Source organism: Vidua chalybeata, chromosome 1 (genome assembly GCF_026979565.1).
Source record: "Vidua chalybeata isolate OUT-0048 chromosome 1, bVidCha1 merged haplotype, whole genome shotgun sequence".
NCBI lineage: Eukaryota > Metazoa > Chordata > Aves > Passeriformes > Viduidae > Vidua > Vidua chalybeata.
Genome location: NC_071530.1, coordinates 34,867,356 through 34,882,215, shown reverse-complemented (window position 1 = coordinate 34,882,215; position 14,860 = coordinate 34,867,356). Strand labels below are relative to the sequence as shown.

General features: G+C 41.7%; 1 protein-coding gene across 1 annotated transcript in view; it reads right to left on the bottom strand.

Annotated features, from left to right (window-relative positions):
• Window positions 1–14,860, bottom strand: part of CHN2 (chimerin 2) — a 158,320-nt gene that overhangs the window by 13,898 nt on the left and 129,562 nt on the right. Inside the window, exons 7-9 of the mRNA XM_053946126.1 lie at window positions 9,714–9,791; window positions 3,479–3,563; window positions 962–1,135 (exon numbers count right to left, since the gene is read on the bottom strand). Coding sequence (XP_053802101.1) covers window positions 962–1,135; window positions 3,479–3,563; window positions 9,714–9,791 — 337 coding nt within the window. The remainder of the gene's footprint in view (window positions 1–961; window positions 1,136–3,478; window positions 3,564–9,713; window positions 9,792–14,860) is intronic.

The following is a 14,860-nucleotide window of genomic DNA, read 5'->3' as shown; positions in this document are numbered from 1 at the left end:
GATCTCAAATGCAATGTAGCTTCCTGCTATATCATCAGAGTAAAGCTCTTCTGTCTTAGTCCATACTATTCTTTCCATTTGTCCCTGCAATGATGATATAATCCTGCTAGAGCTTTACAGAGCAGTGCAGGGGATTTACTAGTAAGTCTTTGAGTCAATTCAGTAGATGATGCGTGGGTTTGAAATCCCTATGGCTAGCATCAGTGTGTTGCTATGCAGATTACTGGGATGCCATGAATTCAACATTATTAGATTCCTGTGCTGAAGCTGTGACTAACAGGAAAATTTGCCTTATTGGGCAGCACAACATGCACATTTGCTATCCAAAAGAAAAATACATGAATATTAAAGAGGGGATACATGATTATTGAAGGGGATATGTTTTTCCTTCAATCTGGCATGCATCCGTTTACCAAAAACCTGTCACAAGCTTGAGTTTTGGCTGTGACATGCTGCCTGTGCCACAGGATCCATCAGTCAGTCACCAAGCATCATGAGATATGTCCTGCCACAAAACACCATAGCTCCTGGCCTCACTTGTCCAAGTCACTTCCAGTCACTCGTGCTCTCCTGCCCACAATGTCCATAAAGGTTATTAAAAATTGATTTGATTTAAACTGATTGCTCTGAAATGAGATGTGTCCCTAGGTATGTTAAAATAAAGTAATGAAAAAAGATACATAAACATGAACTTAGAAGTTCACTTTAAAGTTCACCCCTTTCAGAAGTGTAATGTAATACATGTTTTGACATGCTTTCAGAAAGAATTTCAGTGAATTGCATTAAGGAATGCCATGATTTAATTTTACTAGCTAATGCAAAGCAATGTATCACCTACGCTTAAAAACCCATTTTCTCATCCAGTCCTCAGTGTGCACAAGCACAGCACGGGTTCTAGCTTAGCATGTAATTCAAGTCATCCTCATTTCGCTGTGTCTGCTGCTCTCCCAAGCACACAAACCTCTTGCTTCGATCTCCCGAATGCAGGAATCCACCACCATGGGCCGCTGGGTGTTGTGGGCCTTCACCAGCGTGGTGAGGTCGCAGCAGTAGACTCGCTTTATCCTCTTGAGGTCTGGCTGGCAGTCGTTGGGCACGTATTTGGAGCACTGCTTGTGTACGTTCAACCCGCAGTCTGCAAGCAGAGTTAGCCATGTTAACTCATTCATTAATTAATACTAATGCTGATAGGTCTTGTCCAACAATTTATTTCCCTGGTCCACATCAAGCAAGAGGCACAATTTCCCCATCAGTCAGGAAAGATAGAATAGTGTGGAGATGAGAAGGATGAGCATGAAAATGTGCAAAAATCCCATAGTGGGACAAGTAAACTCTAGCAGGGTTGTCAAAAAGCTTTAAAAACTCCAGATGTCCCTTACACTCCTCTGAGCTGAAGGAGACTGCTGGTGCAGTCTGGATCAGTTCATTACTGGACACAAAGCTCAAGGTTTTGCATTTAAACACGTGAGACTTAACTTGTGGGTATTTTAGATTAGCCATAATTAAAATTGGCACAGTAGTGACTGTCTGTTGCTGGCTGTCCTGTGGCTTAGCACTGATCACAGCCAGAGAACCTAAGATTCACCTGAGCACTCCAACTGGGACAGTGCTGTGAGCCAGCATGCCTCACTCTCCCTTCCACATTCCTGCAGTGTCACATTTTGGCTCGCTCTGCCACATCAGCAGACTCCCCATCCCTGGCTCATCACTTCACTGGTGACTAAGTGTCCCCTGTGGCTTAGCCTGTAGGTCAGCTTAGGCACATAAAATGTGCTGTGAAAGGCACGATGTAAAAAAGTGATTCATTTTTCAAATAGTTCTTGCTGTCTTACTCCAGAGCCAAATACTGCCCTCAGTTGAACAGGTGGGTTTCTGTTAAACCATCACTGCTTCACCTCCACAAATTGAATTTTTCTAATAGATTCAAGTATTTAGCCAAATGAATTTATAAGCTTCAGTAAAGCAAACACCACCACTGTGAGTTGCATTATCTTATATAACTCTGATTCCTTCCCAGTCATGCTCATCACTGATAACCCTTTGAGTTAATTTAACATTAAGCTATTAAACATGTAAACAGAAGTATAACTTGCAGCATGTTTCAGCATTATACTCTATAAATTATTAATCAAGCAAAATCATAAGCACACCTAAACATTTAATGGAATTGGGTAGGTTTTTGTGCATTTCTCCATACAGTTATTAATGCATAATTCATTATCTGTGAAATCTAAACAAATGTGAGAAGCGGCAAATAGGATCCTGCCTGCATTGTGTTCAGTGCTGTTCTCCAGGCATGTGAAGTTAAATTTAAATGCATCTGTGTAGTTAGAGTTAAATGCTGGTAATTTTATGAGGGAGAGTATTATGTTTCCTACTAAATAAATTTGCCTTTTCATAAGTTTAATATTTTATGTATGTGAATAAATACAGTGCTGTGCATTAGTGACGTCAGGTTTTGCACACTTGTGTTTAAGATCAAATAGCTTGAAAAGCAAACTACTATTCCTCTTTTTTAATCTCCTTCTCATATTCTTTACTGTTACCAGTATTCACCTACAGACAGACAAGAGGTAGCAGTAGCTGAGACTGCACTTATTAAAACTGTGCATTTGTGAAAGCTACTTTGATCCTTCAAACTGTGATCTATTTTAGGTAACAACCACGTCCTCTGTCTGTGAAAGGTAGATGTCAGGGCTGGAAGTGTTTGGTGCCAGTCTGAAATCAGGAATGCCTGGAGGTCAGGGCAGGAAGAGGTAAGACAAACAATTTTTTGAAGTGATTTCAGATCTGGAGAAAGAAGTTATGAAAATCCATTTGTAATGCACCAAATACTAATACACTTGCTGAATCCAAAGGCACGTGATGTGATGATTATTGCATTTTTGCTCAAAACCTTTTTTCCACAAAAGAACAAACAAATTTAAAATAATTAAGGCACTATTAAAATGCCAATACAGGCACCAGAAAACTAATTCCTCTTGGAAAATGAAGGTCATGTTTTTTGTTTTTATCTTGAGGTGGGATACTGCAGGCTTGCAGCAATGCATGGTATTTTTATGGGAAACAGGTGGCAGTCTTTTTTGCAGACAAGGGCACTTCCCAGCGATTGGTAGCAAAAAAAGGAGTTATGAAGCCTCGTTGCTGGCTGGCTTTGCCATTTCCACTGCTTGTATCTTAAGACATAAAAACATCAGGGATAACTTAATCATAAAGAAGATGTTTGAATGTATACAGCAGGCACAGGCACAGGCAGGATCAAGCTACTAGTAGAGGATGTAACTCAGCACCAAGGGTTGATGGCTTCATTTCTGAACCAGCTGACGAGGCAAATGAAAATGCTCTAACTTCTATGGGAGGATTTCCTGCTTTGTTCTTTAAAGAAATCCCAGCCCTCCACTCCTGCAGGGAGTGCAGGCTGGGGTGGGACAGATGTCTGAGTGTTTCAAAAGAATGACAGAAAATGTTGAAGCGCTACCTGAACACCTCACTCCCTGAGCGATGAGACCCCACATGAAGTTGGCGCAGTACTCACACCAGTGCGGACCTCGAAATGTGTGGACCTGTAATAGAAATGGGGGTGGGGGAAAGAAATGGGGTCACTGGAAGGCAGATGGTCTGACAGATGGAGCAATTGAAATGGATAAACAACAGAAGACTCAGTAGGAGTAAATCTTTAGCACATAGTGCCCACATCCTTCCAACGTCTAGATGAAATAAACCATGGGAACATAAATTTGCTTTGATCTTGAAGTTTATCTTTCAATAGGCTTAACATAGCAGAGAACCAGGCTGTGGATGACACTGAAAATAAATAATTTTTGCCTGCTGACATTCTAGCTATAGCAGAGGGGAGAAAAAAAGTAAAACTAATAATCCAAATAACTGTAGATGAAAGCACCCTTCCCCAGTGTAGTAAGTAATTTGAACTCACATGGAGAAAAGATGTCAATAGTCTTTTTCAGCAGATCAAACTTCATTTTGCTACAGTCCACACACAAGTAAATGAAGAAGAATAAAATGATTTGTGTGCTGACAGAGCCTACATCTCCCCAGCCACATTTTGCACACCACTGCTGCTTCCGCCACTGCTTTTCCAAAGGCTACAGCAGAAGATCTTTTTATTTAAGATGTGTATTCTGGTAAAGTAAGCATTTATTTTTCATTGAAATGAAGAGTAAATAGGGAGGTCTATGCCCCTGTGAATGGGCATGGTAGGAGCTAGTTCTGGCCAAGACTTAATTGAGCTTAACAAAACATAAATCATGCACACTCTGGCTGCTAATGCATCCTTTCCTTCTCTCTGCTCTTGTTTACCCATCGGGTGGATGGCTGAAAGGCCACTTCCACCCCTGGGATGGGAAAAGCTGCTCTTTGCTTTTCATAGAGTGAAAAAACAGTCACTGGCCTTTTCCAGATAAACTGTAAAGTTTTAGGCCAAGCATTTTGCATGCTAATGTTTTTGCCTCATTTGTCTGCAGGATCACACTGACACAAGCCTGTACTCTTGAGTCCAGAAAGATGAAGTATTGTGATTTTAGTACAGACTTCTCTTCCTGACTTTGAGAAAAAAATGTGAGCCTGACTGTAAATGGCTCCTGACCAACTATTCACAGTTAAATAATTGTGTTAATAAACTTAAAGCAATAGTAATTCTTCCTCCCTTTTGACAGTGAAAGATCAAAACTGAAATTTTGGACTTGTTTTGACATGGTATTTTACCTCTCAGAAAAACACATGTCTCTGTGAAACAAGACTTTGCAATACTGTTTGAGATAGATATATTAATAGATATAGCCCCATACTTCTTTCCCATTTAATTTCATTTCATTTTGCAGAGTGGGTAGCATGAATTTCAGACATGGCTTTTTGCGGGGGTAAATGGCTGTATGTAACAGCTGATGACCTGAGTTTCAGTCACATGCACTATGTGACCTTCAGTGGATACAAAAATACAGATAAAACTAATTATGCCTGAATCTTTATCATTTATAGACTGAAAGCCACATAATTAGTAGGTCTGCACCTGCACTTAATTGTGGGTGAAAATCATCTGCTGTGAGAAGATAACTAGCTGTGTCTTCTGCTTTGCAGCAGTTTACAAAAGCTAACCTTGTGAGAAGGGGTTGTAAGAGCTCAGCCAGGACTTTTAAAAATGCACCATTTCACAAATAAAGTCCATTGCAGTTGCTAGGCTATTTGGGGTGTACTTGCTCACTTTACATAAAGCTTATTTCAACTGATCTGGCTGAGGCTTATTTTGAAAATGGCAGCTGATTATTCCTTGATCTTTCCTGCCATTAATTGGAAAGTCATCAATGCTGACTGAAGGCTCCAATTGAGAAGTGCTGACAGCGCATCCTTCCCTTGTTCCATTCAGCTTGGTGGCCCTCAGAGGTTGAGTTCTCTTTATTCATTCACTTCAATTTTTCACGGATCGCATTTTAGCTCAAATGGCAAGCCTCCAGCTGAAATACTCTGTGAAAAGCTAGTCTTGTGGTTTCTGGCCAAGTTGAAACAGGGAACCTAACTGAAAAAAGAGAGAACTTCAAAAGTTTCTAGATGAAGGTGCAAAAATTCCCTTAAGACGCAGTTTTGAACTAAGTCTCTTATGGCTTGTCATTAATTTTAAAGAAATGACGGAGGAAGCCTATTCTTAGGAACACAATATTTTTGAATGGTAAGTGGTAAAATGGGAATTCTCCCTGCAAGACTGGCCTCATCTCTGTTTCAAACAGGGAGAGGTAACAGCAAGTCACAGCTTTTTGAGATGGAATTTTAGTTTTTGCCCCATCCTTTGTAACCACATTCATTACAAACAGACTGGGCATAGATTTTTTGGAACTATGATCTGGAACTATTTATTGCTGGTTCCTACCCCATCCTGAAGTCTCAGTAGACCTCTCTGTGTACGAACAGCATAGACTTAGCTATCTGAGCTACAGCTGACACATAATTCAAACTTTAAAAAAGAATTTACAGGGAACTATTTCTTAAAATAAGCCAATCCCCTGATGTTTCAGACTATACACTGTACTTTTCTTGTTCAGTCTTTCATCCTCTTCCAATGAAAATTCTCTTACATTCACTGTCTCTTCTCTGCTGGACAATCTCACACAACACTACCCTGCATGTCTCTTCTTGTTGCCTTCCTGTTCTCTTTCCCCTTCGCCCCCTGGTCCCCTTGCTTTCAAATGGCAGCATTCCCCCTGCAGGTGCTACCTTATTCACTTCCAGCTTGTGTCTGAGTCATCTCCACAGAGGGGAAAACTCAGACCAAAGTTAAGGAATGCCAGTACAGTGGCAAACCAAAATAATGCTGCGAGAAATACTGCAGAAATGAACAAAAACAATTGTCTTGAATTGAATTTTTTTTTTAATTGACATTATACGGTGTTGTTTCTGAGACAATTTTGGTTTTATGTGACTGGGTCTGAAGACTTTTCTATTTGCTTCCCAAGAAAATAAGTTTTTTTCAGACTTTTGCCTGCATACAGACACATTTAGACTCTTTTGTGGAGTCCTGCTGAACCTGAGCCATTTGAAGGGAAGAAAAGCTGACTCTGCTGTTATTTTTGTTTAAATGAATGTACATAATCTTCGCAATGTCTGTAAAAAATGCTTCCCACAAACCCTTTGTCTCTCAGAAGCAGTATTATTTGCAGTGCTTAACACAAGGGGAAATTTATCCTGGAGACCCCTCTCTTCCAGCAGATCTTCTGACTTGTCTGTAATCAGCTGCCTTTACTCCACTAGCCCGCCTGCAAATGGGATTTGCCCATGCTATGGTGGCAAACAGGCACAGTATTGTGGTAAATGCACATTATTCAGCCGTATTTGCTCACTTAAAGCAGCACAGAAGCCCTCTCATGAATTCCCAGCCTAGAACAAAAAGTGTGGAGCATCCTCAACCTCCATGCTGCTGCCCTCAGGCATGAGGTTGACCTCACCACCAGCTGGGACTCCACTGAAGCTGGCAGGTAAAGCACATCTGAAAGAGACTGCTGAATCCGAACAGGAATAAGACGCTAGAGGACTTTGGGATCCAGTTAGGCTGACACCCACTTAGCTAGAGAAATACTTCTGTGTTTTTCTAAACAGGGCTTCGGAGATTTATTCTCTTTCCTGAGTTATGGTATGTCTACACTGGCTTAGGCAAAGCTGTCCCGCCAGACAGACGCCAGCTCCAAACCTAAATTCATGTGACTGCGTGGTGTGCTCAAGACGAACACAGCTTAACAAATCAGCCTGGATACTAAATCTTTTTTTGTCTACTTGCCTTGAGTGTCTTGAAATTTGGAAGAGAGGGTGAATGAGAAAGCATGGATGCTCAGCAGAGCATAAACCTGGTGCCCTCATGCTCCAAACTTCAGTGCTGCTTTTTAATTTTTTGTATTAGCTTGGCAAGGATGGAGGAAGAGCCGTCCTTGCTCTGAACTTGTGCCTTGAGCCTATTTCTTCCTTTTGTTCCTTTTCTCTTGCAGTAAGTAAGATCTTTGGTATAAGACATACAAAAATCCCATCAGCTTTGCTAGAAATGTGCACTTCATTTTTTAGATTCTTCATGGTTAAAGGACAAAAGCTAAAGAGTGTCTGTTGGTTCATGAAGAATTGCCTATGACAAGATTATGAGGGACACTGTGACACATAACCTTTATCCCTAGAAAGTGAGATGAATTACATAATGCACATCAGTATTCACCTAAAAAAAGGGAAGACAACTTTTTGAATGTCTTCAAAATAGCATGGTCCTTCAGATAAACTCCATATCATCATAGCCTGAGTGCTGTCAAAAGCCATCAAGCATCTTGCCCCCAGACCCATAAAGCCATTCGTTCTTTTTAAAATGATTTCTTAACCCTTTTATGTAATGAATATGGAATATATTAAAGATATTAGCCTTGAGCCATGTTTTAAATTTAAATGTTCTGTTCTGAGTATACTATCCACATTTTTTGTTCAACAACTGGACATGTTCTAATATATTCCTTTGGAAAAGCAACTGTATTTTCATAGTGAACATATTTGTCCATTAAGCAAATGTAACACTTTTGATTGACCTTTCTGGACAATTATTTTAAAAATGTTTGTTCCCTAGGGTCTGTTATTGCCTTTACTAGGATAGAACAATTATTTTCTGCTCTCAAGTCTTTGAATACATATCTATTTTAATCATGTGGGTTTCCAGTTAAACTATGAGTCTTTTGAAACAGAAAGGAACAGAAACTGTACAACAGCTAGATTGTGCAATCGCAAAGTTAACTGGGCACAGGTCCAATTATAAATCAAAGCCAAAACAGGGGAAATTTTGAAGAGGAAAGAATGCATGGGTCAGAGTGGAAAGACGTCTCAGTCATGAGAAAATATTTTCTAGTTAAACTAAAATAGTTTTGATATTAAAATGATAATGAGGACAAAACCCAGAAAGAATGAAAGTTGGCTTAATCAAGCAAGAAAACACAGACTGTTTCCCCTATTTCCTTCAGTGCTGATCAGAGAGATAAATATCGACTTTCCCGTAGACTGGGTCAAGGAAGGGGAATGAGAAAAGGGATGCCATTATTTACTTTGTTCACTAATATTAAATTATTGATTTGCCAATGACAGCAGAAGCACTGCAGAGGCTAGCAATGTCTGCACAGCAGAATATGTAGAAAAATAAGAAGTGAAACTTTTTTGCTAAGTGAAATTATTTTGATCACTGCTTCTTCTTTATTGACAGGCCCTAGATGAACATCAGAAAATTCTTGTTCTGCTAATGAGTTGAGCTATTCTGACAGTGACCGAGATCAGCATCCTCAAGGAGCATTAACTAAACTGATGTTTCAAAGCTGAGATATGTTCCTTTCTTGTCTTGTTACTGCCTCTTATTCTTGATGCTCATCCCGATAAGCATCAAAATACAATTTGACAGCATTAGCTACGGTAACTGGCTGGCATGCTCTGAAACCAGCACAGTCCTTTTGGCAAAACATTTTAATACAAGCTGCCTGGAAGGTCTGTTTCCAAAGCTGAGTCACTTCCCTGCTGCAGTCTGCCAGAGACAGCACTCGTGAAAAGAAGCCCTCAGAATCTGATTTTGCGTATAGACAGCAGAGAGATGATCCCTTTAAACGTCCCTGTGTTTGACCAGTGATTTGTTTTAGTTTGTCAAGCAAACACAAGCTCAGATCCTATAGCTCAGTGGGACTCTGAGAACATTTCCTTAGCATATGGTGGGGGAACAAAAGCTGGGAGACAATACCCACCACTGTGCTTTGCTTTATTGTTAGGAGCATACGAGCTCTCTCAACTTCTGAAATCAGAAATGGTGCAAAATGTTTGCTGGTAAAATCCTACTAGCTTCTGATAATAGCTGGATTTTGAAAAGGGGCCTTTTTCTTATTTAAAAGTAGATACACTTAAGATGAAGACAATAAATATGAAGTACTTTGTTTCTGAATAAAAAAGAAAACTGAATCTGTGAAAAAGAGTTAAATTGCCAGTCAAGTACTACAGTTAGCAGGAAAAGCATTATTTGGATTCAGAGCCTATATAACAGCATACTAAGAAATCAGTTAATGGAACTTAAAGTAGAAAGAAAAATTAATTTTTCAATGCTTTTCTTAGAGCTAGTATAAATAGGTGCATGCAAACCTCATCACAACAAAAAATAAAATGTCAGGCATCTCAACAGGAATTTTCAGCTGAAAATAATAGCAAGCTGTGCTTACCTTAAAATTATGTGCTTTTTCATAGTTGAAATGGTTGTCGTTCTGAGTTAAGGCTGCTCTTCTGACCAGGGAGGTGATCTGTGAATAGGCAAAGAGCTTCAGAGGTTGCCACAAAAGTGCCCCCTTGACTCCCACCTTCACCCCCAGGGCCACGGCCAGGAGCTCTTGGCGCTTCCTTCCTCGCTTTGACTTGTGAACAACAGCACAGTTTTTCTCATTTTCCAGCCACAGGTCCTCTGAGAACATAGCGCTGGGATCCCAAATCTTTTCCCTGTCTTCCTTGGCGCCGGGGAGCCTGACTGTAGTCAGCACGGTACAGTTTGTCCAACTGCTTCTGATGTTAGACAGCAGATTTGAAGCAGCTGCAGCCCATTCTGCTGAGACCTCTGGCATGTGACTTGAATGGGCCGTCTTGTGGGACGGAAGGAGCTTCTGCATCTGAATAAGTAACGGCCTGTGCCGTGCAGTTTCTTGAGGCAGATGTGTGCCTCGAACAATAGCACGAATTCATACACTGAGCAGCCTCCCCCACTGTGCTCCCCCAGTGGGGGTCTCCAGATAGGTACTGCCGAAATACTGGCTGGGGGGCACACAGCTTTACAGCTTCACCTCCAAAGGCATTTCGAGGGACAGATCTCTTCAACTCTGCAGTAGGTTAAAAAGTGAACAAACAAACAAAAAGCCCCTGGAAAGCCCACACAACCGAATCCGATGCTGCATCCAATTGCACTCAGACTTGGAGACTTATCAGCCAGCAGTCTGCATACTAGCAGATTAAGCCCTTAAAACCATGATGATTGTTTAATCTTACAGGGCAAAAAATATTTCTCCTTTTTTTTTTTTTTTTTTTTTTCCTATCCTCTACAAGGGAAAAAATCCAGCAGTACTCCAAGCATTAACAGCACTTTTATGCCATGGTTTAAACTAAGCATTTTGTCAGTGTGCACTTGGTAGCACTGAGGTAGCTCATTGCCAGGGTAAACTGAAAGCCCAGCTGGGACCAGAGGGCTTGGAAGCCCTGGAGCCTCGTGCAGCACTCCAGTGAAGGCAGCAGAGGAGCTTCACATGGATGCAGGAGGCCCATATGCACAGCCCTGTTTGCAGAACAGGGTCTTCAAGGTTGCAAGAGTGGCTGTCCTTTGCTCTGGTTACCTGCATCGATAGATTTTGTTTTCTACTTAAAAGTAGAAAGTTCTACTTTCTACGTAGAACTGTTTTCTACTTAAAGCCCAGGGACAGGAGGAGGCATGGGGACCCTGACCAGTAACAGCTTTCAGTGTTACTTTGGACACGTCATCCACTTTTTTACAGGCAGGTAGTTCTGTGTCCCAGGACACAGATGTCTGATACTGAGCATTCACTGAGAAGCACATTCAGTGCCCCCTCCCCACCGGTTTCCTTCATCTCCCCTCTTCTACTCCTTTGCTATGTATTCCAATTCCGCATCCACAAGAGGAGGATAGGAATTACCTGCTCAGCAGAGCACTATGAGATTTAAGTCTAAAGGTGTGCCTAATGCTCAAAGTGCTGGGATAGAGCAGAGTGGGGAGTTGTCAGTGCTACTGGGAAAACTGCCTATTTGAACTGGAGACACTAAAGAGCACATCAGCCTTTTACAGTCTGCCACTTCAGCTAACCCAGAAAATATGTGAAACTGAAGTATTTAATTCACTTATATTAACTTGTGAAGTTGACCTTGCATCTATTTTTTTCAGTCTGCTTTTATCTCAGGCTGAAAAGTCAGAAGGTTCATCTAATTCACTTACTAACCCCTCCACCACACAGACTGCCTGTGCTTAGTAAAAGTGATGCTCTGCTGATTTGAAAGCCCATGGGGACAGGTGGTTGTCCGTCAGTAACATCAGGCTGTGCAATTTCAGAGAGTACCCTACTTAGGGTTTTCAAGAAGTTGTGCAACCTGCAAAATCAGCTTCTCCCTCATAAAACCATGCACTTAACTTCTATGTATAGAACATTTAGTCCTTTCTTTTTCAGGTAACTCATGACAGCACTTTTTACACGCTTCCATACTTCAAAGCTTCTGCTCCCCAGAAGACAGGACTTCCACACAAACTGTCTGCTCTCTGAGCAGTTGCTACCCATTCAGCCTTTCCCCAGGGCTTGGCACTGTTATCTGACCACTGGTGACAACTGGCTGTGGATGCATGCATGAACATTGCTCTGCCTGCAGGAAATCCCTGCTGCTCTTCCATATGTCCTCTTGTAGTGAATCCCAGTTTCTGCTAGCTCGGGACCTTTATCTGCCTGCCAGCAGATAAGGCAGATTATAGCTGCCCAGCTCTTTCTCCGTGTGTTTCAAGAGGTAAAAAGTACTGCTTTTTGCCAGCAGCAATGGCATCAGTTTGGGCCATCACAAAGGAAACCATGGAGTTGCTCAAAGTTCTTATCATATTTCAGTTTCTTTCCTCAATGCCACTTAAAATGTATTTATATTTATCAGAAAGAAAACGCCCAAACTAGCTCTGGGTTGTCAAACACCTCTGAAACTACAGCATCTAAATCCCCCACATATACATAAGCTACTTGTTCTCTAACTTCCAGCATAACACATCCAAAGTCAGAGAGAGGTCGGTTTCCTAATAATGCTCTAATATTTGCGTTTATGTCACTAGACTGATAAAAATCCCATTATATAACCAATATTTTTTACATAACACAGCAGATTTGATACTCAAGTGACAGGCTTATGATGATACACCTTGGAATTTCAATTTAATAAACTATTTTTGGAATATCAGAGTGTCATCCTGGGATCAGACATACAGACATATTTAATGGAAACTCTGAGTGTTTGCACAGAAGCATTAAACTTAATAGACTTGAGGGAGGAAAACTCAGCCAAACCGGTTCATATGATTAAGGCAGAACAGTATTTACTGTTAATAATATATGAAATTTTATTGATCCCTTGGGTATCTGCCTTGCTTGGGCCCTGTTTAGACAGTTGTTCAGGGGGATTTGTTGCAGACACAGGACATGCACAGAAGGCCAGCAGTGATTGTGTCCTCTTAAGGAGCTTAACCAAAGCCCTGACAGGTTTGGTGTCTACATGGTGCTGCAAACCTCAGACAAGCTGGACCACACATACAACCACTTCCTTCTCTAAATACAATGCAAACTTCAGCAATGACAAATTCTCAGCTGCAATCGGTTCCTGATACCACAGGCTCAACCCAGTGCTCTTCTTTTATCTGCTTTCTTGCTCCTAATACAAAATTGGCTGCACATGGTGTCAACTCATTCAAAGAGCATATCTTTATCAACTTAGTGAGTTAGCCTGCAGCTAAAGAGGAGAAGGCCAGTGGCTAAGAATGTTATTGCTGGTTGTCATTGAATGTGAAGCCAGGGAAGGCTGGAAGGCGATTGTGGGTTATCTGTGTTTTCAGACCACAGAATTTCTGCCTAACATACAGTTTTAGTTTACTAGTCTCTTTATAAAACAAATGTGCTGTATAGGAAATTGGTCATTTAGAGACAAATAAATGTCACTGAACCAGAATAATAAAGTTAAGGGGCGGAGCAGGGAGGAAGAGGGCAACAACTCAGCTGTTGCACCATTTCCAGCGTGCCTCCGCAGCATGAGCTGAACCACACCATTGTCTCTCCTCCCAAATACTGGCGTCTTGTTTGCTAACAAAGGCCTCGAGCACAGGAAAGAACAAATTGAAGTATGAAAAGCTTTTGGTTTTGTACATGTGGTATAATTTCTTTTGCAGTCGTGTGGGCAGCACAGAGGACTTGCTGGAAGCAAGCGGTGGGGGAACTCTGCCTGCTGCCCTGCTTGTCTGTGCCAGCTCCAACGTGGTGGGAAGAGACACTGTGGGAGTGGTGGCTCCTCTCCCTGAGCTGCCACCATGCTTGACTGTGGCTGGCAGGGAGGGGAGATCAGGCAGCACATCCTTGGCTTGCTGCTCTGCCTGCAGAAGGATACAGCTGTGGGGGGGGGGGGGAAGGAAGAGCACGGGCATGTCTCTTCGGATGACACCACAAGTGAAACGTAGATTTCTCCATGATGAGGAACTGTGACAAATCCATGACTGATCTTTAACTAAATACACTTAACTCTGCACATAGATACAGTCATAGGTCAAAGAGAGGCCTGTTTCCTTGCAGGCACGGCACACTGGGTTATCTGCCAGACAGATTATGTTTGCTCAATCGCAAACACGTGGTGGAGATGACACATGGAGCAGGAATCTTGCAGCTATTGGGTTTTTCCTAGTTTTCTCCCACGGAGCTCTTCCCACCATGCACTCAGAACATGTCAAAGAAACCATCTCTTAGCAAGACACAGGGCACAGAGGGGAAATGGTGCTGGAGGCCAGTCAGCCAAAGGCCTTTGCCGTACCACAATCCCACCAGTCCATGCCTCCCACTGCCATGGCAATGTGAGCTGCCATTAAAAGCCTTCTGTGCTGCTGAAACAGTGGGAGGAAACAAGATCCAAGCAGAAAACATGCTGAACACAAAGCCAAGCACAATGCGTGAGGAGTGGTGTTTGCCAACCTGATCTCACAAAACCCACTTTCCTAAGAAGCCCTCTTTTCCACAGGAAGGCTCCCAGTGTCAATTAGGTGAACAGAGGTTGCAGAGGTGAGCAGGGCCTGGAAGATCCACAACATGTGGCCAGGGGCTAGGGAGAAATTGGATTGCAGAGCTACTGGGCTGCTGCTGCTTTCTGGTTTGCCTCTTCCCCACCCCAACCCAACAGTCTCTTGTTTCCAGCAGAAACTTCCTTTCAAGGCGAATTGTCATTGAGTAAAATGGATGCTGTTAAATAAAAAAAAAAAACAAAAACAAAAACAAAAACAAAAAAAACCCACAGGTGTTTTTGTAAGGGTTAATATTTATCTATAGTTTTCTACTTGGAATTTAATCTTTTTTTTTTTTTGATAACCACCTGTACCTCTGAAAACTATGACTGAGCAGCTGTCAACAACATAAATGTTTAGACAGCAGACTTATCTCCTGTTCTGGAGAGCCTGGTTGCACTTCTATCACCACCATTCACACCTATCTTTTGCAGATAATCCACAGCAAAAGAAACTGTTTATTTAGGAAGACTTCCGAAGTACATGCTCTAATGTTAAAGTTATTAAAATTGCAATATTTACACTTCTCCTAAA